Here is a 24,212-nt window from a genome sequence, read left to right as displayed (position 1 = left end):
GACAGGTTTAGGGGTGGGGGTAGGGACAGAGACAGGTTTAGGGGTGGGGGTAGGGACAGAGACAGGTTTAGGGGTGGGGGTAGGGAAAGGTTTAGGGGTGGGGACAGAGACAGGTTTAGGGGTGGAGACAGAGACAGGTTTAGGGGTAGGGACAGAGACAGGTTTAGGGGTGGAGACAGAGACACGTTTAGGGGTGGGGGTAGGGACAGAGACAGGTTTAGGGGTGGGGGTAGGGACAGAGACAGGTTTAGGGGTAGGGACAGAGACAGGTTTAGGGGTGGGGGTAGGGACAGAGACAGGTTTAGGGGTGGGGGTAGGGACAGAGACAGGTTTAGGGGTGGGGGTAGGGACAGAGACAGGTTTAGGGGTGGAGACAGAGACAGGTTTAGGGGTGGGGGTAGGGACAGGTTTAGGGGTGGGGGTAGGGACAAAAGCAAGGGACTCAGGCCGTGCATCTACAGGAGGACATGTGATCCCTCTGCTCGCCAGGCCCATCAGCAGACTGTTATTGTTGTTGTTGGTGTTGGTGTTGGTGTTGGTGCGTCCCGCCAGGTGATTGGTTGGTCTCTGGTCACATGCGGTGGGCTGCTCTCTCCTCAGCAGTGGTTCGTGTTCGTCAGGACTGGAGTTGATGTTGAGTCGACTATCCTCGCCGCCGAGCGGGGTCTGTAACGGGCGGGCTACTCCGCCAACCTCACTCTGGAAGCCCGCCAGATTGGTCATCCCGTACGGAGCTCCGCCTCCAGATGAAGAGGCCACACCTCCGTTCAGATAGCCATTGACGACCAACACGCCAGTCCCGCTCCGCACCCCATTCACCCCTACCCCGGATGTTCCGTTGTTGGTAACGTTAACAAGGCGTGGCTCTGCCGCCGGGGCGACCGTGTTCATCTTGGCCACGCCCGTCTCTACCTGCTTCAGATTGGACCTCAGGTTAGACTTCAGCCAGGAGGAACCAGAGCCCTGCTTGGCCTTGGTGCTGAGTGGTAGGCTGGTGGGCCGCTTGGGGAGGTTCTGCTGTTTGGGCAGGGGGAACATAGTAGCTGGAGGGTCCCCCATCCCACTGGCCCCGGTCCCAGACCCTCCCTGGGCCCCGGCCCCAGTCACCTCCGCAGCCAGCTTGATGAGAGGGTAGAGCAAGGAGGAAGACCCAGAGCTGAGGGGGTCTGGAGCAGAGAACTGTTTCTGGCTGTGCTCCATAAGGTTCTCATCAGAAGACTCCTTCAGGTTCTTGTCAACCTCTTTAGGGTCCAGTTTGGTGGTCTCCAAGTCCTCTTGGGTCAGCTGCAGACACACCGGCACCACCAGCCCCAGCACAGCGCCACCTAGTGGGCCGGATGAGTCCTTCTGGGGCAACTGCAGACACACCGGCACCAACACAGCTCCACCTAGTTGTAACAACATAACACAGAAATAATGTATTCATTACAAATATATGCGGGGACTGGGGGGACTGAGGGGACTGAGGGGACTGGGGGGAATGAGGGGACTGGGGGGAATGAGGGGACTGAGGGGACTGGGGGGAATGAGGGGACTGGGGGGAATGAGGGGACTGAGGGGACTGGGGGGAATGAGGGGACTGGGGGGACTGAGGGGACTGAGGGGACTGAGGGGAATGAGGGGACTGGGGGGAATGAGGGGACTGAGGGGACTGAGGGGAATGAGGGGACTGGGGGGACTGGGGGGAATGAGGGGACTGAGGGGACTGGGGGGAATGAGGGGACTGGGGGGAATGTGGGGACTGAGGGGACTGAGGGGAATGAGGGGACTGGGGGGAATGAGGGGACTGAGGGGACTGGGGGGAATGAGGGGAATGAGGGGCCTGAGGGGACTGGGGGGACTGAGGGGACTGAGGGGACTGAGGGGACTGGGGGGAATGAGGGGACTGGGGGGAATGAGGGGACTGGGGGGACTGAGGGGACTGAGGGGACTGAGGGGACTGGGGGGAATGAGGGGACTGAGGGGAATGAGGGGCCTGAGGGGACTGGGGGGACTGAGGGGACTGGGGGGAATGAGGGGAATGAGGGGACTGGGGGGAATGAGGGGACTGAGGGGACTGGGGGGAATGAGGGGACTGGGGGGACTGAGGGGACTGAGGAGAATGAGGGGACTGGGGGGGATGAGAGGACTGAGGGGACTGAGGGGAATGAGGGGACTGGGGGGAATGAGGGGACTGGGGGGAATGAGGGGACTGGGGGGACTGAGGAGAATGAGAGGACTGGGGGGGATGAGGGAAATGAGGGGGACTGGGGGGGATGAGGGGACTGAGGGGACTGGGGGGGATGAGGGGACGGAGGGGACTGGGGGGAATGAGGGGAATGAGGGGACTGGGGGGGATGAGGGGACTGGGGGGAATGAGGGGACTGAGGGGAATGAGGGGACTGAGGGGAATGAGGGGACTGGGGGGAATGAGGGGACTGGGGGGAATGAGGGGACTGGGGGGAATGAGGGGACTGGGGGGAATGAGGGGACTGGGGGGAGGAGGGGACTGAGGGAACTGGGGGGAATGAGGGGAATGAGGGGACTGGGGGGAATGAGGGGACTGAGGGGAATGAGGGGACTGATGGGACTGAGGGGAATGAGGGGACTGAGGGGACTGATGGGACTGAGGAGACTGAGGGGACTGGGGGGGATGAGGGGACTGAGGGGAATGAGGGGACTGATGGGACTGAGGGGAATGAGGGGACTGGGGGGGATGAGGGGACTGGGGGGAATGAGGGGACTGAGGGGAATGAGGGGACTGTGGGGACTGAGGGGAATGAGGGGACTGAGGGGACTGGGGGGAATGAGGGGACTGAGGGGAATGAGGGGACTGAGGGGACTGATGGGACTGAGGGGAATGAGGAGACTGAGGGGACTGGGGGGATGAGGGAAATGAGGGGACTGAGGGGAATGAGGGGACTGAGGGGACTGGGGGGATGAGGGGACTGGGGGGGATGAGGAGAATGAGGAGAATGAGGGGACTGGGGGGGATGAGGGGAATGAGGAGACTGGGGGGGATGAGGGGACTGGGGGGGGATGAGGGGACTGAGGAGAATGAGGGGAATGAGGGGAATGAGGGGACTGGGGGGAATGAGGGGACTGGGGGGAATGAGGGGACTGAGGGGACTGTGGGGACTGAGGGGAATGAGGGGACTGTGGGGACTGAGGGGAATGAGGGAACTGGGGGGAATGAGGGGACTGAGGGGAATGAGGGGACTGAGGGGACTGGGGGGACTGGGGGGAATGAGGGGACTGAGGGGACTGAGGAGAATGAGGGGACTGGGGGGGATGACGGGACTGAGGGGACTGGGGGGAATGAGGGGAATGAGGGGACTGGGGGGAATGAGGGGAATGAGGGGACTGGGGGGAATGAGGGGACTGGGGGGGATGAGGGGACTGAGGGGAATGGGGGGAATGAGGGGAATGAGGGGACTGGGGGGAATGAGGGGAATGAGGGGACTGGGGGGAATGAGGGGACTGGGGGGAATGAGGGGACTGGGGGGGATGAGGGGACTGGGGGGAATGAGGGGACTGAGGGGAATGAGGGGACTGATGGGACTGATGGGACTGAGGGGAATGAGGAGACTGAGGGGACTGGGGGGGGTGAGGGGACTGAGGGGACTGAGGGGAATGAGGGGACTGAGGGGACTGGGGGGGATGAGGGGACTGGGGGGGATGAGGAGAATGAGGAGAATGAGGGGACTGGGGGGGATGAGGGGAATGAGGAGACTGGGGGGGATGAGGGGACTGGGGGGGATGAGGGGACTGAGGAGAATGAGGGGACTGGGGGAATGAGGGGACGAGGGGACTGGGGGGGATGAGGGGACTGAGGGGACTGGGGGGAATGAGGGGACTGAGGGGAATGAGGGGACTGGGGGGGATGAGGGGACTGGGGGGAATGAGGGGACTGAGGGGAATGAGGGGACTGGGGGGACTGTGGGGACTGAGGGGAATGAGGGGACTGAGGGGAATGAGGGGACTGAGGGGACTGATGGGACTGAGGGGAATGAGGAGACTGAGGGGACTGAGGGGACTTGGGGGGATGAGGGAAATGAGGGGAATGAGGGGACTGGGGGGATGAGGGGACTGGGGGGGATGAGGAGAATGAGGAGAATGAGGGGACTGGGGGGGATGAGGGGAATGAGGAGACTGGGGGGATGAGGGGACTGGGGGGGGATGAGGGGACTGAGGAGAATGAGGGGAATGAGGGGACTGGGGGGAATGAGGGGACTGGGGGGAATGAGGGGACTGAGGGGACTGTGGGGACTGAGGGGAATGAGGGGACTGTGGGGACTGAGGGGAATGAGGGGACTGGGGGGAATGAGGGGACTGAGGGGACTGAGGGGACTGGGGGGAATGAGGGGACTGGGGGGAATGAGGGGACTGAGGGGATGAGGGGAATGAGGGGACTGAGGGGACTGGGGGGACTGGGGGGAATGAAGGGACTGAGGGGACTGAGGAGAATGAGGGGACTGGGGGGGATGACGGGACTGAGGGGACTGGGGGGAATGAGGGGAATGAGGGGACTGGGGGGAATGAGGGGACTGAGGGGAATGAGGGGACTGAGGGGAATGAGGGGACTGGGGGGAATGAGGGGACTGGGGGGAATGAGGGGACTGGGGGGAATGAGGGGACTGGGGGGAATGAGGGGACTGAGGGGATTGAGGGGACTGATGGGATTGAGGGGACTGATGGGACTGAGGGGAATGAGGAGACTGAGGAGACTGGGGGGGGATGAGGGGACTGAGGGGAATGAGGGGACTGATGGGACTGAGGGGAATGAGGGGACTGAGGGGACTGATGGGACTGAGGGGAATGAGGAGACTGAGGGGACTGGGGGGGATGAGGGAAATGAGGGGACTGAGGGGAATGAGGGGACTGAGGGGACTGGGGGGGATGAGGGGACTGGGGGGGATGAGGAGAATGAGTAGAATGAGGGGACTGGGGGGGATGAGGGGAATGAGGAGACTGGGGGGGATGAGGGGACTGTTGGGGATGAGGGGACTGAGGAGAATGAGGGGACTGGGGGGAATGAGGGGACGAGGGGACTGGGGGGGATGAGGAAAATGAGGAGAATGAGGGGACTGGGGGGAATGAGGGGACTGGGGGGACTGAGGGGGATGAGGGGACTGGGGGGACTGAGGGGGATGAGGGGACTGGGGGGGATGAGGGGACTGGGGGGGATGAGGGGACTGCAGTAAATAAAGAGGACTCCATAAACACTACATCTCATTCTAAATTATGGGCGTGCACGGAGACATTGTCACGCTGAAACAGGAAAGGGCGTTCCCCAAACTGTTGGAAGCACAGAATCATCTAGAATGTCATTGTATGCTGTGGCGTTAAGATTTCCCTTCACTGGAACTAAGGGGCCTGAACCATGAAAAACAGCCCCAGACCATTATTCCTCCTCCACCAAACCTTACAGTTGGCACTATGCATTGGGGCAGGTAGAGGTCTCCTGGCATCCCTATTTCCAGTACCTAATAAATAATATAATCTATAAATATAATAATATAACCTAGTAATAATATGACCTAGTGTGCTGGAGGAGTCCTCCCCGTGTCCTGACTCAGAGATGGAGGTCATGGCGGTGGTGGAGGAGAGGCTGGCGCCGCTGCTCTCCGGGCTGGGCGGACGGGCCTGCTGCCGCTCAGCGTTGATGGAGTTTCGGTTCTTCTCTGGGCCAGCACTGTTGGTTCCCCCTAGGATGCCGACGGAGGAGGTCCACGACATAGAGGTGTCTCCACCGGGGAGGTTCTTCACCGTGCGGCCCTCGTGGTCCTCGATGTAGGAGGACGAGGAGTAGTCGGGGTAGGGGCTGACTTTAGGACCCCTGCGGCCGTGAGACAGGTTCCTGTTAGAGGCAAGCAGAAGAAAGGTGGTTGAACATATATAAGCAGCCCTACTTTAAGTAAAACTAAATGCTTGCTCTTCAACCGATCGCTACCAGCACCCTCCCGCCCGACTAGCATCACTACTCTGGACGGTTCTGACTTAGAATATGTGGACAACTACAAATACCAAATACCTGTTTGGTTACTGTAAACTCTCCTTCCAGACTCACATCAAACATCTCCAATCCAAAGTTAAATCTAGAATTGGCTTCCTATTTCGCAACAAAGCATCCTTCACTCATGCTGCTAAACATACCCTTGTAAAACTGACTATCCTACCGATCCCCGACTTCGGCGATGTCATTTACAAAATAGCCTCCAACACTCTACTCAATAAATTGGATGTAGTCTATCACAGTGCCATCCATTTTGTCACCAAAGCCCCATATACTACCCACCACTGCGACCTGTATGCTCTCGTTGGCTGGCCCTCGCTTCATACTCGTCGCCAAACCCTCTGGCTCCAGGTCATCTACAAGACCCTGCTAGGTAAAGTCCCCCCTTATCTCAGCTCGCTGGTCACCATAGCAGCACCTACCTGTAGCACGCGCTCCAGCAGGTATATCGCACTAGTCACCCCCAAAACCAATTCCTCCTTTGGCCGCCTTTCCTTCCAGTTCTCTGCTGCCAATGACTGGAACGAACTACAAAAATCTCTGAAACTGGAAACACTTATCTCCCTCACTAGCTTTAAGCACCAGCTGTCAGAGCAGCTCATAGATTACTGCACCTGTACATAACCCATCTATAATTTAGCCCAAACAACTACCTCTTTACCTACTGTATTCATTTATTTATTTTGTTCCTTTGCACCCCATTATTTCTATCTCTACTTTGTACATTCTTCCACTGCCAATCTACCATTCCAGTGTTTTACTTGCTATATTGTATTCACTTCGCCACCATGGCCTTTTTTTTGCCTTCACCTCCCTTCTCACCTCATTTGCTCATATTGTATATAGACTTATTCTTCACTGTATTATTGACTGTATGTTTGTTTTACTCCATGTGTAACTCTGTGTGTTGTTTGTGTCAAAGTGCTTTGCTTTATCTTGGCCAGGTCGCAACTGTAAATGAGAACTTGTTCTCAACTGGCCTACCTGGTTAAATAAAAGTGAAATAAAAATATATTTTTTGAAACTTTATGTTGTATTAAAGGAATAGTTTGGGATTCTGGAAATAAAGCCCTTTCTTTATCTGCTTCCTCAGAGTCAGATCAGATCAAATCAAAGTTTTAAACCATTTTTATGTCTCTGGGTCCAGTATGAAGGAAGTTACAAGGTAGCTTTGCGAGCCAATGCTAACTAGCATTAGCTCAATAACTATTTGCGCTAACGCTAGATAGCAAATTCCTTCAAACTGAACGCAGCCAAAAAAATGGTATCCACGTGTTCATCTGCCTCTGGGGAAGAAGATAAAGGGCATATCCCAAAATACCGACCTATCCCTTTAACTAGCTGAGAGATGTGATTATACAGTAAGGTCTACATGCTACCAGACTTGGTCCTGTGTGTGTGTGTGTGTGTGTGTGTGTGTGTGTGTGTGTGTGTGTGTGTGTGTGTGTGTTCACCTCTCGTTCTGCAGTGTGGTGGTCATGGGGTTAACCGTAGGACTGACAGACTTGGTCCTGTGTGTGTGTGTGTGTGTGTGTGTGTGTGTGTGTGTGTGTGTGTGTGTGTGTGTGTGTGTGTGTGTGTGTGTGTGTGTGTGTGTGTGTGTGGTGTGTGTGTGTGTGTGTGTGTTCACCTCTCGTTCTGCAGTGTGGTGGTCATGGGGTTAACCGTAGGGCTGACAGACTTGGTCCGGTCCCAGATCTGCAGCAGTTCAGCCATTCGCTCCTCTGCACACTGAGCGGTCAGTCTGGCCTCAGCATCCTGGTCCCAGCAGTCCTCCATGGTCTCCTTCAGGGAACGTACCGCCTGGGGGGAGGTGACAGAGGCTAACACACACCATACCATACCACACAATATACAACACACACCACACCACACCACAATACACCACACCATACCGCACCATACCACACCACACCATACCACACCATACCACACCATACCACACAATACCACACCATACCATACCACACCACACCATACCATACCACACCATACCACACCATACCACACCATACCGCACCATACCACACCACACCATACCACACCATACCACACACACCATACCACACCATACCACACCATACCATACCACACCATACCACAACACAGTCCTCCATGGTCTCCTTCAGGGAACGCACCGCCTGGGGGGAGGTGACAGAGGCTAACACACACCATACCACACCATACCATACCACACCACACACCACACCATACCACACACCATACCACACCACACACACACCATACCATACCACAATACACCATACCATACCACACCATACCACACCATACCACAATACACCATACCACACCACACCACACCATACCACACCACACCACACCACACCACACCATAACACACACCATACCACACCATACCATACCACACCATACCACACCACACCACACCATAACACACACCATACCACACCATACCATACCATACCATACCACACCACACCATACACCATACCACACCACACCACACACCACACCATACCACACACCATACCACACCACACCATACACCATACCATACCACACCACACACCACACCATACCACACACCATACCACACCACACACACACCATACCATACCACAATACACCATACCATACCACACCATACCACACCATACCACAATACACCATACCACACCACACCACACCATACCACACCACACCACACCACACCACACCATAACACACACCATACCACACCATACCATACCACACCATACCACACCACACCATAACACACACCATACCACACCATACCATACCATACCATACCACACCACACCATACACCATACCACACCACACAATATACCACACCACACACCATACCATACCATACCACACCACACACCATACCACACCACACCACACCACACCACACCATACCACACCACACCACACCACACCACAACACAGTCCTCCATGGTCTCCTTCAGGGAACACACCGCCTGGGGGAAGGTGACAGAGGCTAACACACACCATACCACACCACACAATATACCACACCATACCACACCACACACCATACCACACCACACCACACCATACCACACCACACCACACCACACCACACACCGTACCACACCACACCACACCACACCACACCACACCACACACCATACCACACCATACCACACCACACCACACACCATACCACACCACACCACACCACACCACACCACACCACATACCACACCACACCACACACCATACCACACCACACCACACCACACACCATACCACACACCACACCACACCACACACCACACCACACCACACACCATACCACACCACACACCATACCACACCACACCACACCATACCACACCACACCACACCATACCACACACCACACCACACCACACCACACCATACCACACCACACACCACACACCATACCACACCACACCACACACCACACACCATACCACACACCACACCACACCACACCACACACCATACCACACCACACCACACACCATACCATACCACACCATACCACACCATACCACAATACAGTCCTCCATGGTCTCCTTCAGGGAACGCACCGCCTGGGGGAAGGTGACAGAGGCTAACACACACCACACCATACCATACCACACCACACCACACCACACCACACCACACACCACACCACACCACACCATACCACACCACACCACACCACACCACACCACACACCATACCACACCACACCATACCACACCACACCATACCACACCACACCACACCACACCACACACCATACCACACCACACCACACCACACCACACCACACCACACACCACACCACACACCATACCACACACCACACCACACCACACACCACACCACACACCATACCACACACCATACCACACCATACCACACCACACCACACCATACCACACACCACACCACACCACACCACACCACACACCATACCACACCACACCACACCACACCACACCACACCACACACCATACCACACCACACCACACCACACACCATACCACACCACACCACACCACACACCATACCACACACCACACCACACACCATACCACACCACACACCATACCACACCACACCACACCACACCATACCACACCACACCACACCATACCACACACCACACCACACCACACCACACACCACACCACACACCATACCACACCACACCACACCACACACCACACCACACACCATACCACACCACACCACACCACACCACACCACACACCATACCACACCACACCACACCACACACCATACCACACCACACCACACACCATACCACACACCACACCACACACCATACCACACCACACACCATACCACACACCATACCACACCACACCACACCATACCACACCACACCACACACCATACCACACCACACCACACCATACCATACCATACCACACCACACCACACCACACACCATACCACACCACACCACACCACACCACACACCATACCACACCACACCACACACCATACCACACACCATACCACACCACACACCATACCACACCACACCACACACCACACCACACCATACCACACCACACCACACCACACACCATACCACACACCATACCACACACCATACCACACCACACCACACCATACCACACCACAATACAGTCCTCCATGGTCTCCTTCAGGGAACGCACCGCCTGGGGGGAGGTGACAGAGGCTAACACACACCACACCATACCATACCATACCACACACACACCACAGGTCTCCCCAGGCTGCTTTCCTTCCAGGCTTCAGGGAACGTACCGCCTGGGGGGAACCGTAGTCACACATCTAAATCCTATTCTCAAACACTCTACATCTCAATGGTCTCCTCCCCTTCATCTGCATTGATTAAAGGGCTCTTGCCAGGTGGGGGTCCAGGTGAGTCCAGAATGGTGGAAGATCAGCATCAGCTTTCACCTTCAGCTTCACCTCTCTGATGAGTTCAATGAGGGAGAGGAGCGAGGCTCGGAAGGAGGCTAGGAGCGAGGCTCGGGAAAGAGGCTAGGAGCGAGGCTCGGGAAAGAGGCTAGGAACGTGGCTAGGAGCGAGACTCAGGAAAGAGGAGCGAGGCTAGGAGCGAGACTCAGGAAAGAGGCTAGGAGCGAGGCTAGGAGCGAGGCTCGGGAAAGAGGCTAGGAGCGAGGCTAGGAGCGAGGCTCGGGAAAGAGGCTAGGAGCGAGGCTAGGAGCGAGACTCAGGAAAGAGGCTAGGAGCGAGGCTAGGAGCGAGGCTCGGGAAAGAGGCTAGGAGCGAGGCTAGGAGCGAGGATAGGGGCAAGGCTCGGGAAAGAGGCTAGGAGCGAGGCTAGGAGCGAGACTCAGGAAAGAGGCTGGGAGCGAGGCTAGGAGCGAGGCTCGGGAAAGAGGCTAGGAGCGAGGCTAGGAGCGAGGCTCGGGAAAGAGGCTAGGAGCGAGGCTAGGAGCGAGACTCAGGAAAGAGGCTAGGAGCGAGGCTAGGAGCGAGGCTCGGGAAAGAGGCTAGGAGCGAGGCTAGGAGCGAGGCTAGGGGCGAGGCTCGGGAAAGAGGCTAGGAGCGAGGCTAGGAGCGAGGCTCAGGAAAGAGGCTAGGAGCGAGGCTAGGAGCGAGACTCGGGAAAGAGGCTAGGAGCGAGGCTAGGAGCGAGACTCGGGAAAGAGGCTCGGAGCGAGGCTAGGAGCGAGGCTAGGAGCAAGGCTAGGAGCGAGACTCGGGAAAGAGGCTAGGAGCGAGGCTAGGAGCAAGGCTAGGAGCGAGACTCGGGAAAGAGGCTAGGAGCGAGGCTCGGGAAAGAGGCTCGGAGCGAGGTAGGAGCGAGGCTCGGGAAAGAGGCTAGGAGCGAGGCTAGGAGCGAGCCTCGGGAAAGAGGCTCGGAGCGAGGCTAGGAGTGAGGCTCGGGAAAGAGGCTAGGAGCAAGACTAGGAGCGAGACTAGGAGCGAGACTCAGGAAAGAGGCTAGGAGCGAGGCTAGGAGCGAGACTCAGGAAAGAGGCTAGGAGCGAGGCTAGGAGCGAGGCTCGGGAAAGAGGCTAGGAGCGAGGCTCGGGAAAGAGGCTCGGAGCGAGGCTAGGAGCCAGACTCTGGAAAGAGGCTAGGAGCGAGGCTAGGAGCGAGGCTCGGGAAAGATGCTCGGAGCGAGGCTAGGAGCGAGGCTAGGAGCGAGGCTCAGGAAAGAGGCTAGGAGCGAGGCTCGGGAAAAAGGCTAGGAGCGAGACTCAGGAAAGAGGCTAGGAGCGAGGCTAGGAGTGAGGCTCGGGAAAGAGGCTAGGAGCAAGGCTAGGAGCGAGACTAGGAGCGAGACTCGGGAAAGAGGCTAGGAGAGAGGCTAGGAGCGAGGCTCGGGAAAGAGGCTCGGAGCGAGGCTAGGAGCGAGGCTCGGGAAAGAGGCTAGGAGCGAGGCTCGGGAAAGAGGCTCGGAGCGAGGCTAGGAGCCAGACTCTGGAAAGAGGCTAGGAGCGAGGCTAGGAGCGAGGCTCGGGAAAGAGGCTCGGAGTGAGGCTAGGAGCGAGGCTTGGGAAAGAGGCTAGGAGCGAGCCTCAGGAAAGAGGCTAGGAGCGAGGCTAGGAGCGAGACTCGGGAAAGAGGCTAGGAGCGAGTCTAGGAGCAAGCCTCGGGAAAGAGGCTAGGAGCGAGACTCAGGAAAGAGGCTAGGAGCGAGGCTAGGAGCGAGGCTCGGGAAAGAGGCTAGGAGCGAGTCTAGGAGCAAGCCTCGGGAAAGAGGCTAGGAGCGAGACTCAGGAAAGAGGCTAGGAGCGAGGCTAGGAGCGAGGCTCGGGAAAGAGGCTAGGAGCGAGGCTCAGGAAAGAGGCTAGGAGCAAGGCTCGGGAAAGAGGCTAGGAGCGAGACTCAGGAAAGAGGCTCGGAGCAAGACTAGGAGCGAGCCTCGGGAAAGAGGCTCGGAGCGAGACTAGGAGCGAGGCTAGGAGCGAGTCTCAGGAAAGAGGCTAGGAGCGAGGCTAGGAGCGAGACTCGGGAAAGAGGCTCGGAGCGAGGCTAGGAGCGAGGCTAGGAGCGAGACTCGGGAAAGAGGCTCGGAGCGAGGCTAGGAGCGAGGCTAGGAGCAAGGCTAGGAGCGAGGCTAGGAGCGAGGCTAGGAGCAAGGCTAGGAGCGAGACTCGGGAAAGAGGCTAGGAGCGAGGCTCGGGAAAGAGGCTCGGAGCGAGGCTAGGAGCGAGGCTCGGGAAAGAGGCTAGGAGCGAGGCTAGGAGCGAGCCTCGGGAAAGAGGCTTGGAGCGAGGCTAGGAGTGAGGCTCGGGAAAGAGGCTAGGAGCAAGGCTAGGAGCGAGACTAGGAGCGAGACTCAGGAAAGAGGCTAGGAGCGAGGCTAGGAGCGAGACTCAGGAAAGAGGCTAGGAGCGAGGCTAGGAGCGAGGCTCGGGAAAGAGGCTAGGAGCGAGGCTAGGAGCGAGACTCGGGAAAGAGGCTAGGAGCGAGGCTAGGAGCGAGACTCGGGAAAGAGGCTAGGAGCGAGGCTAGGAGCGAGGCTCGGGAAAGAGGCTAGGAGCGAGACTCAGGAAAGAGGCTAGGAGCGAGGCTAGGAGTGAGGCTCGGGAAAGAGGCTAGGAGCAAGGCTAGGAGCGAGACTAGGAGCGAGACTCAGGAAAGAGGCTAGGAGCGAGGCTAGGAGCGAGGCTAGGAGCGAGGCTAGGAGCGAGGCTAGGAGCGAGACTCGGGAAAGAGGCTAGGAGCGAGGCTCGGGAAAGAGGCTCGGAGCGAGGCTAGGAGCCAGACTCTGGAAAGAGGCTAGGAGCGAGGCTAGGAGCGAGGCTCGGGAAAGAGGCTCGGAGCGAGGCTAGGAGCGAGACTCGGGAAAGAGGCTAGGAGCGAGGCTAGGAGCGAGGCTCGGGAAAGAGGCTAGGAGCGAGACTCAGGAAAGAGGCTAGGAGCGAGGCTAGGAGTGAGGCTCGGGAAAGAGGCTAGGAGCAAGGCTAGGAGCGAGACTAGGAGCGAGACTCAGGAAAGAGGCTAGGAGCGAGGCTAGGAGCGAGGCTCGGGAAAGAGGCTAGGAGCGAGGCTAGGAGCGAGGCTCGGGAAAGAGGCTAGGAGCGAGGCTCAGGAAAGAGGCTAGGAGCAAGGCTCGGGAAAGAGGCTAGGAGCGAGACTCAGGAAAGAGGCTCGGAGCAAGACTAGGAGCGAGCCTCGGGAAAGAGGCTCGGAGCGAGGCTAGGAGCGAGGCTAGGAGCGAGTCTCAGGAAAGAGGCTAGGAGCGAGGCTAGGAGCGAGACTCAGGAAAGAGGCTAGGAGCGAGGCTAGGAGCGAGGCTCGGAGCGAGACTCAGGAAAGAGGCTAGGAGCGAGACTCAGGAAAGAGGCTAGGAGCGAGGCTAGGAGCGAGGCTAGGAGCGAGGCTAGGAGCGAGGCTCAGGAAAGAGGCTAGGAGCGAGGCTCGGAGCGAGGCTAGGAGCGAGGCTAGGAGCGAGGCTAGGAGCGAGGCTCGGAGCGAGGCTCGGAGCGAGACTCAGGAAAGAGGCTAGGAGCGAGGCTAGGAGCGAGGCTAGGAGCGAGACTCAGGAAAGAGGCTAGGAGCGAGGTTAGGAGCGAGGCTCGGAGCGAGCCTCAGGAAAGAGACTAGGAGCGAGGCTAGGAGCGAGACTCGGGAAAGAGGCTAGGAGCGAGTCTAGGAGCAAGGCTCGGGAAAGAGGCTAGGAGCGAGACTCAGGAAAGAGGCTAGGAGCGAGGCTAGGAGCGAGGCTCGGGAAAGAGGCTAGGAGCGAGGCTCAGGAAAGAGGCTAGGAGCAAGGCTCGGGAAAGAGGCTAGGAGCGAGACTCAGGAAAGAGGCTCGGAGCAAGACTAGGAGCGAGCCTCGGGAAAGAGGCTCGGAGCGAGTCTCAGGAAAGAGGCTAGGAGCGAGGCTAGGAGCGAGACTCAGGAAAGAGGCTAGGAGCGAGGCTAGGAGCGAGGCTCGGAGCGAGACTCAGGAAAGAGGCTAGGAGCGAGACTCAGGAAAGAGGCTAGGAGCGAGGCTAGGAGCGAGGCTAGGAGCGAGGCTCAGGAAAGAGGCTAGGAGCGAGGCTCGGAGCGAGGCTAGGAGCGAGGCTAGGAGCGAGGCTAGGAGCGAGGCTCGGAGCGAGGCTCGGAGCGAGGCTCGGAGCGAGTCTCAGGAAAGAGGCTAGGAGCGAGGCTAGGAGCGAGGCTAGGAGCGAGACTCAGGAAAGAGGCTAGGAGCGAGGTTAGGAGCGAGGCTCGGAGCGAGGCTAGGAGCGAGCCTCAGGAAAGAGACTAGGAGCGAGACTCGGGAAAGAGGCTCGGAGCGAGGCTAGGAGCGAGACTCGGGAAAGAGGCTCGGAGCGAGGCTAGGAGCGAGACTCGGGAAAGAGGCTAGGAGCGAGGCTCGGGAAAGAGGCTCGGAGCGAGGCTCGGAGCGAGGCTAGGAGCGAGGCTAGGAGCGAGGCTAGGAGCGAGGCTCGGAGCGAGGCTCGGAGCGAGACTCAGGAAAGAGGCTAGGAGCGAGGCTAGGAGCGAGGCTAGGAGCGAGACTCAGGAAAGAGGCTAGGAGCGAGGTTAGGAGCGAGGCTCGGAGCGAGCCTCAGGAAAGAGACTAGGAGCGAGGCTAGGAGCGAGACTCGGGAAAGAGGCTAGGAGCGAGTCTAGGAGCAAGGCTCGGGAAAGAGGCTAGGAGCGAGGCTTGGAGCGAGATTAGGAGCGAGATTAGGAGCGAGGATAGGATCGAGATTAGGAGCGAGGGAAGGAGCAAGGCTCGGAGCGAGGGTAGAAGCGAGGTTAGGCGCGAAGTTAGGAGCGAGGCTGGGAGAGAGGGTGGGAGAGAGGGTGGGAGAGAGGCCAAACACACATGTAAGGGCAGGACAATAGTAGTCAGGCTCACCAGGCTGTTCTCCTTCCAGGCCTCAGGGAACTTGGGTCTCTCTTTCTCTCTGGACACCAGGACCTGTATGTCCTCAAAGGAGGGGTGGTTCCCTGCCTCGGCCTGGAACGCCATCTGGTAGTCGGGCACCGCCTCTCCTGGAGGACACAGAGACGCTGTGTTACACCGAGTTACACCGTTAAATGTTCCTGTACTATCTGGAGAGCAACGCTTATTGCGTATTGAGAAACACCCAGTGAGTCAGGAGGAGCACGGTAGTATGCATATTGAGAAACACCCAGTGACTCAGGAGGAGCACGGTAGTATGCATATTGAGAAACACCCAGTGAGTCAGGAGAGCACGGTAGTATGCATATTGAGAAACACCCAGTGAGTCAGGAGGAGCACGGTAGTATGCATATTGAGAAACACCCAGTGAGTCAGGAGAGCACGGTAGTATGCATATTGAGAAACACCCAGTGACTCAGGAGGAGCACGGTAGTATGCATATTGAGAAACACCCAGTGAGTCAGGAGAGCACGGTAGTATGCATATTGAGAAACACCCAGTGACTCAGGAGGAGCACGGTAGTATGCATATTGAGAAACACCCATGGAATCTGTTTCTAGAACATTCTTTGCTCAGAAAGTATTCACACCCCTTGACTTTTTCCACATTTTGTTATGTTACAGCCTGAATTTAAAATGTATTAAACTGAGATGTTGTGTCACTGGCCTACACACAATACCCCGTAATGTCAAAGTGGACATTTTTACTAATTAAATAAAAATAAAAGCACACATTTCTTGAATCAATAAGTATTCAACCTCTTTGTTATGGCAAGAATACATAAGTTCAGGAGTAAAAATGTGCGTATTAACAAGTCACATAATAAGTTGCATGGATTCACTCTGTGTGCAATAATAGTGTTTAACATCTCTTTACACCACACATACAATTATCTGTAAGGTCCCTCAGTCGAGCAGTGAATTTCAAACACAGATTCAACCACAAAGACCAGGGAGGTTTTCCAATTCCTCGCAAAGAAGGGCACCTATTGGTAGACGGGTAAAAAAAAAAAAAAAATTAAATAGCAGATATTGAATATCTCTTTGAGCATGGTGAAGTTATTAATTACACTTTGGATGGTGTATCAATACACCCAGTCACTACAAAGATACAGGAGTCCTTCCTAACTCAGTTGCCGGAGAGGAAGGAAACCTTTCAGGGATTTCACCATGAGGCCAATGGTGACTTTAAAACAGTTAGAGTTTAATGGCTGTGATAGGAGAAAACTGAGGATGGATCAACAACATTGTAGTTACTCCACAATACCAACCTAAATGACAGAGTGAAAAGAAGGAAGCCTGTACAGAATAAAAATATTCCAAAACATGCATCCTGTTTGCAACAAGGGACTAAAGAAATACTGCAAAAAAATATAGGCAAAGCAATTCACTTTTTGTCCTGAATACAAAGTGTTATGTTTGGGGCAAATCCAATACAACACATTACTTAGTACCCCTCTCTATATTTTCAAGCATAGTGGTGTCTGCATCATGTTATGTGTATGCTTGTAATTGTTAAGGACTGGGGAGTTTTCCAGGATAAAAAAGTAAACAGAATGGAACTAGACACAGGCAAAATCCAAGAGAAAAACCTTGTTCAGATGAGTTTACATTTCAGCAGGACAATAATGTAAAGCACAACGCCAACTCTACAATGGAGATGCTCACCAAGAAGACGGTGAATGTTCCTGAGTGGCTGAGTTACAGTTTTGACTTAAATCTACTTGACAATCTATGGCAAGACCTGTAAATGGTTGTCTAGCAATAATCAACAACCAATTTGACAGAGCTTGAAGAATTCTGAAATTAATAATGGCCAAATGTTGCCCAATCCAGGTGTGGAAAGCTCTTAGAGACTTACCCAGAAAGACTCACAGCTCTTAGAGACTCAGAAAGACTCACAGCTCTTAGAGACCCAGAAAGACTCACAGCTCTTAGAGACCCAGAAAGACTCACAGCTCTTAGAGACTCAGAAAGACTCACAGCTCTTAGAGACCCAGAAAGACTCACAGCTCTTAGAGACCCAGAAAGACTCACAGCTCTTAGAGACCCAGAAAGACTCACAGCTCTTAGAGACCCAGAAAGACTCACAGCTCTTAGAGACCCAGAAAGACTCACAGCTCTTAGAGACCCAGAAAGACTCACAGCTCTTAGAGACCCAGAAAGACTCACAGCTCTTAGAGACCCAGAAAGACTCACAGCTCTTAGAGACTCACCCAGAAAGACTCACAGCTGTAATCACTACTAAAGGTGATTCTAACAGGTATTGACTCAGGGGGTTGAATACTTATGTAAATGAGATTTCTGTATTTCATTTCCAAAAACATATTTTCACTTTGTCATTATGGGGCATTGTGTGTAGATGGATAAGAAAAATATATATTTAATCTATTTTGAATTCAGGCTATAACAACAACATGTAGAATAAGTCAAGGGGTATGAATACTGTCTGAAGGCTCTGTATGTCGGAGACGTGTTGTTGGGGACGCGTAGCTGGCACCTGATCTCCCCTCCTCGCTCCTATCTTTCACCCACATGTATTTCCATTGTTAGAGGAGTCAGTCGACCATCTTGTCAATATAATAGATCATTTTTGATACACCTCATGAAGGGTCTCCCAGTAGACGAGGCCCAGGGTCAGAGGTCAGGGTTATTACCTGGGAAGAGGTCAGTACACCTCATGAAGGTCTCCCAGTAGACGAGGCCCAGGGCGTACATGTCCACCTGCTTCAGAGCCGACTCACAGTCCCTCAGGTTCACCGCCCCCTCCAGAACCTCTGGGGCCATGTAGCGGATCGTTCCCACCTGGAGAGAGACAGAACCGGTGTTATAACTCTACACTAACCCTCCAGAACCTCTGGGACCATGTAGTGGACTGGACCCACCTGGAGAGAGACAGAACCAGTGTTATAACTCTACACTAACCCTCCAGAACCTCTGGGACCATGTAGTGGACTGGACCCATCTGGAGAGAGACAGAACCAGTGTTATAACTCTACACTAACCCTCCAGAACCTCTTCTGACTAACCTCACTGATGGCAGCATTCTCCACCTCTCTGGGTTAGAGGTCAGAGGTTAGAGACTCACCTCACTGATGGCAGCATTCTCCACCTCTCTGGGTTAGAGGTCAGAGGTTAGGGACTCACCTCGCTGATGGAAGCGTTCTCCTCCTCTCCAGGCCTGACCACCTGGGGTTAGGGTTAGAGGTCAGAGGTTAGAGACTCACCTCGCTGATGGAAGCGTTCTCCTCTTCTCCAGGTCTGACCACCTGGGGTTAGGGTTAGAGGTCAGAGGTTAGAGACTCACCTCGCTGATGGAAGCGTTCTCCTCTTCTCCAGGTCTGACCACCTGGGGTTAGGGTTAGAGGTCAGAGGTTAGAGACTCACCTCGCTGATGGAAGCATTCTCCTCTTCTCCAGGTCTGACCACCTGGGGTTAGGGTTAGAGGTCAGAGGTTAGAGACTCACCTCGCTGATGGAAGCGTTCTCCTCTTCTCCAGGCCTGACCACCTGGGGTTAGGGTTAGAGGTCAGAGGTTAGAGACTCACCTCGCTGATGGCAGCGCTCTCCTCTTCTCCAGGCCTGACCACCTGGGGTTAGGGTTAGAGGTCAGAGGTTAGAGACTCACCTCGCTGATGGCAGCGCTCTCCTCTTCTCCAGGTCTGACCAGTCTGTTCCCCGTCAGCTTCATGGACAGACCAAAGTCACTGATCACACACGTCCCATCGTTCTTAACTAGAACATTCCTGCTGTTTAGGTCCCTGTGAGATATGGCTGGCTTGTAGATGTCTGGAAGAGAGGGGAGGAAGAAGAGAGAGAGAAAAGAGGAGGGAGAGAAAGAGGGAGAGAGGAAGGAAGAGCGAGAGGAGGGAGGGAGGAGAAAGGTAGAGAGAGAGAAGAGGAGGGAGAGAGGAGGAAGGGCGAGAGAGAGAGAAGAGGAGGGAAGGAGGAGGGTGAGAGAGAAGAGGGAGGGAGGGATGGAGGAGGAAGGGTGACAGAGAGAGGAAAGAGGAGGGAGAAGGAAGGGCGAGAGAGAGAGGAGGAGGGAGGGAGGAGGAAGGTCGAGAAAGAGAGAAGAGGAGGGAGGGAGTGAGATGGAAGGGTGAGAGAGAGAAGGAGGGCGGGAGGAGGAAGGGTGACAGAGAGAGGAAAGAGGAGGGAGAAGGAAGGGCGAGAGAGAGAGGAGGAGGGAGGGAGGAGGAAGGTCGAGAAAGAGAGAAGAGGAGGGAGGGAGTGAGATGGAAGGGTGAGAGAGAGAAGGAGGGCGGGAGGAGGAAGGGTGAGAGAGAGAAGGAGAGAGGGAAGAGGAAGGGTGAGAGAGAAGGAGGGAAGGAGGAGGAAGGGCGGGAGGAAGGGAGGAGGAAGGGCGAGAGAGAGAAGAGGAGGGAGGGAGGAGGAAGGGCGGGAGAGAGAGAAGAGGAGGGATGGACGGAGGAGGAAGGGAGAGAAGAGGAGGGAGGGAGGAGGAAGGGAGAGAGAAGAGGAGGGAGGGAGGAGGAAGGGCGGGAGAGAGAAGAGGAGGGAGGGAGGAGGAAGGGCGGGAGAGAGAGAAGAGGAGGGATGGACAGAGGAGGAAGGGAGAGAAGAGGAGGGAGGAGGAAGGGAGAGAGATAAGAGGAAGGCCCATTAGTATTTGAATGTCTCCATGTTACTGTCTGCTTTATGTTCATGTCATGACTTAGAGCTCATTGCTGAATACTGCAGTTAATACTATGGTTGAACTGTAATATTTCACTACATACACAGAGAAAGACAGACAGAAAGACACAGAGACAGACAGACAGACACAGACAGACAGACACAGAGAGAGAGAGAGAGAGAGAGAGAGAGAGAGAGAGAGAGAGAGAGAGAGACAGACACACAGACAGAGAAGGACAGACAGAGAGACACAGAGAGAGAGACATACAGAGAGAGAGACATACAGAGAGAGAGAGACACAGAGAGAGAGACAGACAGAGACAGAGAGAGAGACACAGAGAGAGAGACAGACAGAGAGAGACAGAGGGAGACACATACAGAGAGAGAGACAGAGAGAGAGAGACATAGAGAGAGAGACATACAGAGAGAGAGACATACAGAGAGAGAGAGACACAGAGAGAGAGACAGACAGAGACAGAGACAGAGACACAGAGAGAGAGACAGACAGAGAGAGACAGAGGGAGACACATACAGAGAGAGAGACAGAGAGACATACAGAGAGAGAGACACACAGAGAGAGACACAGAGAGAGAGACAGACAGAGACAGAGAGAGAGACACAGAGAGAGAGACAGACAGAGAGAGACAGAGAGAGACACATACAGAGAGAGAGACAGACAGAGAGAGACACAGAGAGAGAGACAGACAGAGACAGAGAGAGACACATACAGAGAGAGAGACAGAGAGAGAGAGAGCAGCCCTATATGCCCCAGCTTGATGCCTTCTCCCTAGAGACAGAGAGAGAGAGCAGCCCTATATGCCCCAGCTTGATGCCTTCTCCCTAGAGACAGAGAGATAGAGAGCAGCCCTATATGCCCCAGCTTGATGCCTTCTCCCTAGAGACAGAGAGAGAGAGAGCAGCCCTATATGCCCAGCTTGATGCCTTCTCCCTAGAGACAGAGAGAGATAGCAGCCCTATATGCCCCAGCTTGATGCCTTCTCCCTAGAGACAGAGAGAGAGAGAGCAGCCCTATATGCCCCAGCTTGATGCCTTCTCCCTAGAGACAGAGAGATAGAGAGCAGCCCTATATGCCCCAGCTTGATGCCTTCTCCCTAGAGACAGAGAGAGAGAGAGCAGCCCTATATGCCCCAGCTTGATGCCTTCTCCCTAGAGACAGAGAGAGAGAGAGCAGCCCTATATGCCCCAGCTTGATGCCTTCTCCCTAGAGACAGAGAGAGAGAGAGCAGCCCTATATGCCCCAGCTTGATGCCTTCTCCCTAGAGACAGAGAGAGAGAGAGCAGCCCTATATGCCCCAGCTTGATGCCTTCTCCCTAGAGACAGAGAGAGAGAGAGCAGCCCTATATGCCCCAGCTTGATGCCTTCTCCCTAGAGACAGAGAGAGAGAGAGCAGCCCTATATGCCCCAGCTTGATGCCTTCTCCCTAGAGACAGAGAGAGAGATAGCAGCCCTATATGCCCCAGCTTGATGCCTTCTCCCTAGAGACAGAGAGAGAGAGAGCAGCCCTATATGCCCCAGCTTGATGCCTTCTCCCTAGAGACAGAGAGAGAGAGCAGCCCTATATGCCCCAGCTTGATGCCTTCTCCCTAGAGACAGAGAGAGAGAGAGCAGCCCTATATGCCCCAGCTTGATGCCTTCTCCCTAGAGACAGAGAGAGAGAGAGCAGCCCTATATGCCCCAGCTTGATGCCTTCTCCCTAGAGACAGAGAGAGAGAGCAGCCCTATATGCCCCAGCTTGATGCCTTCTCCCTAGAGACAGAGAGAGAGAGAGCAGCCCTATATGCCCCAGCTTGATGCCTTCTCCCTAGAGACAGAGAGAGAGAGAGCAGCCCTATATGCCCCAGCTTGATGCCTTCTCCCTAGAGACAGAGAGAGAGAGCAGCCCTATATGCCCCAGCTTGATGCCTTCTCCCTAGAGACAGAGAGAGAGAGAGCAGCCCTATATGCCCCAGCTTGATGCCTTCTCCCTAGAGACAGAGAGATCAGCCCTATATGCCCCAGCTTGATGCCTTCTCCCTAGAGACAGAGAGAGAGAGCAGCCCTATATGCCCCAGCTTGATGCCTTCTCCCTAGAGACAGAGAGAGAGAGAGCAGCCCTATATGCCCAGCTTGATGCCTTCTCCCTAGAGACAGAGAGAGAGAGCAGCCCTATATGCCCCAGCTTGATGCCTTCTCCCTAGAGACAGAGAGAGAGAGCTGCCCTATATGCCCCAGCTTGATGCCTTCTCCCTAGAGACAGAGAGAGAGAGCAGCCCTATATGCCCCAGCTTGATGCCTTCTCCCTAGAGACAGAGAGAGAGAGAGCAGCCCTATATGCCCAGCTTGATGCCTTCTCCCTAGAGACAGAGAGAGATAGCAGCCCTATATGCCCCAGCTTGATGCCTTCTCCCTAGAGACAGAGAGAGAGAGAGCAGCCCTATATGCCCCAGCTTGATGCCTTCTCCCTAGAGACAGAGAGAGAGAGAGCAGCCCTATATGCCCCAGCTTGATGCCTTCTCCCTAGAGACAGAGAGAGAGAGAGCAGCCCTATATGCCCCAGCTTGATGCCTTCTCCCTAGAGACAGAGAGAGAGAGAGCAGCCCTATATGCCCCAGCTTGATGCCTTCTCCCTAGAGACAGAGAGAGAGAGAGCAGCCCTATATGCCCCAGCTTGATGCCTTCTCCCTAGAGACAGAGAGAGAGAGAGCAGCCCTATATGCCCCAGCTTGATGCCTTCTCCCTAGAGACAGAGAGAGAGAGAGCAGCCCTATAAGCCCCAGCTTGATGCCTTCTCCCTAGAGACAGAGAGAGAGAGAGCAGCCCTATATGCCCCAGCTTGATGCCTTCTCCCTAGAGACAGAGAGAGAGAGCAGCCCTATATGCCCCAGCTTGATGCCTTCTCCCTAGAGACAGAGAGAGAGAGAGCAGCCCTATATGCCCCAGCTTGATGCCTTCTCCCTAGAGACAGAGAGAGAGAGCAGCCCTATATGCCCCAGCTTGATGCCTTCTCCCTAGAGACAGAGAGAGAGAGAGCAGCCCTATAAGCCCCAGCTTGATGCCTTCTCCCTAGAGACAGAGAGAGAGAGAGCAGCCCTATATGCCCCAGCTTGATGCCTTCTCCCTAGAGACAGAGAGAGAGAGCAGCCCTATATGCCCCAGCTTGATGCCTTCTCCCTAGAGACAGAGAGAGAGAGAGCAGCCCTATATGCCCCAGCTTGATGCCTTCTCCCTAGAGACAGAGAGAGAGAGAGCAGCCCTATATGCCCCAGCTTGATGCCTTCTCCCTAGAGACAGAGAGAGAGATAGCAGCCCTATATGCCCCAGCTTGATGCCTTCTCCCTAGAGACAGAGAGAGAGAGAGCAGCCCTATATGCCCCAGCTTGATGCCTTCTCCCTAGAGACAGAGAGAGAGAGCAGCCCTATATGCCCCAGCTTGATGCCTTCTCCCTAGAGACAGCGAGAGACAGAGAGAGAGAGCAGCCCTATATGCCCAGCTTGATGCCTTCTCCCTAGAGACAGAGAGAGAGAGAGCAGCCCTATATGCCCCAGCTTGATGCCTTCTCCCTAGAGACAGAGAGAGAGAGAGCAGCCCTATATGCCCCAGCTTGATGCCTTCTCCCTAGAGACAGAGAGAGAGAGCAGCCCTATATGCCCCAGCTTGATGCCTTCTCCCTAGAGACAGAGAGAGAGAGAGCAGCCCTATATG

General features: G+C 55.3%; 1 protein-coding gene across 1 annotated transcript in view; it reads right to left on the bottom strand.

The window, feature by feature from the left end:
- LOC129821559 (bone morphogenetic protein receptor type-2-like) overlaps window positions 1–24,212 on the bottom strand; it is a 120,720-nt gene that overhangs the window by 7,718 nt on the left and 88,790 nt on the right. The window contains exons 8-14 of the mRNA XM_055879221.1: window positions 19,499–19,659; window positions 18,529–18,676; window positions 15,825–15,961; window positions 7,626–7,798; window positions 7,450–7,506; window positions 5,520–5,839; window positions 210–1,388 (exon numbers count right to left, since the gene is read on the bottom strand). Of these exons, the coding sequence (XP_055735196.1) occupies window positions 210–1,388; window positions 5,520–5,839; window positions 7,450–7,506; window positions 7,626–7,798; window positions 15,825–15,961; window positions 18,529–18,676; window positions 19,499–19,659 (2,175 nt within the window). The remainder of the gene's footprint in view (window positions 1–209; window positions 1,389–5,519; window positions 5,840–7,449; window positions 7,507–7,625; window positions 7,799–15,824; window positions 15,962–18,528; window positions 18,677–19,498; window positions 19,660–24,212) is intronic.

This window comes from Salvelinus fontinalis, chromosome 23 (assembly GCF_029448725.1).
Source record: "Salvelinus fontinalis isolate EN_2023a chromosome 23, ASM2944872v1, whole genome shotgun sequence".
Lineage (NCBI taxonomy): Eukaryota > Metazoa > Chordata > Actinopteri > Salmoniformes > Salmonidae > Salvelinus > Salvelinus fontinalis.
This window is presented reverse-complemented; position numbering and strand designations above follow the sequence as displayed.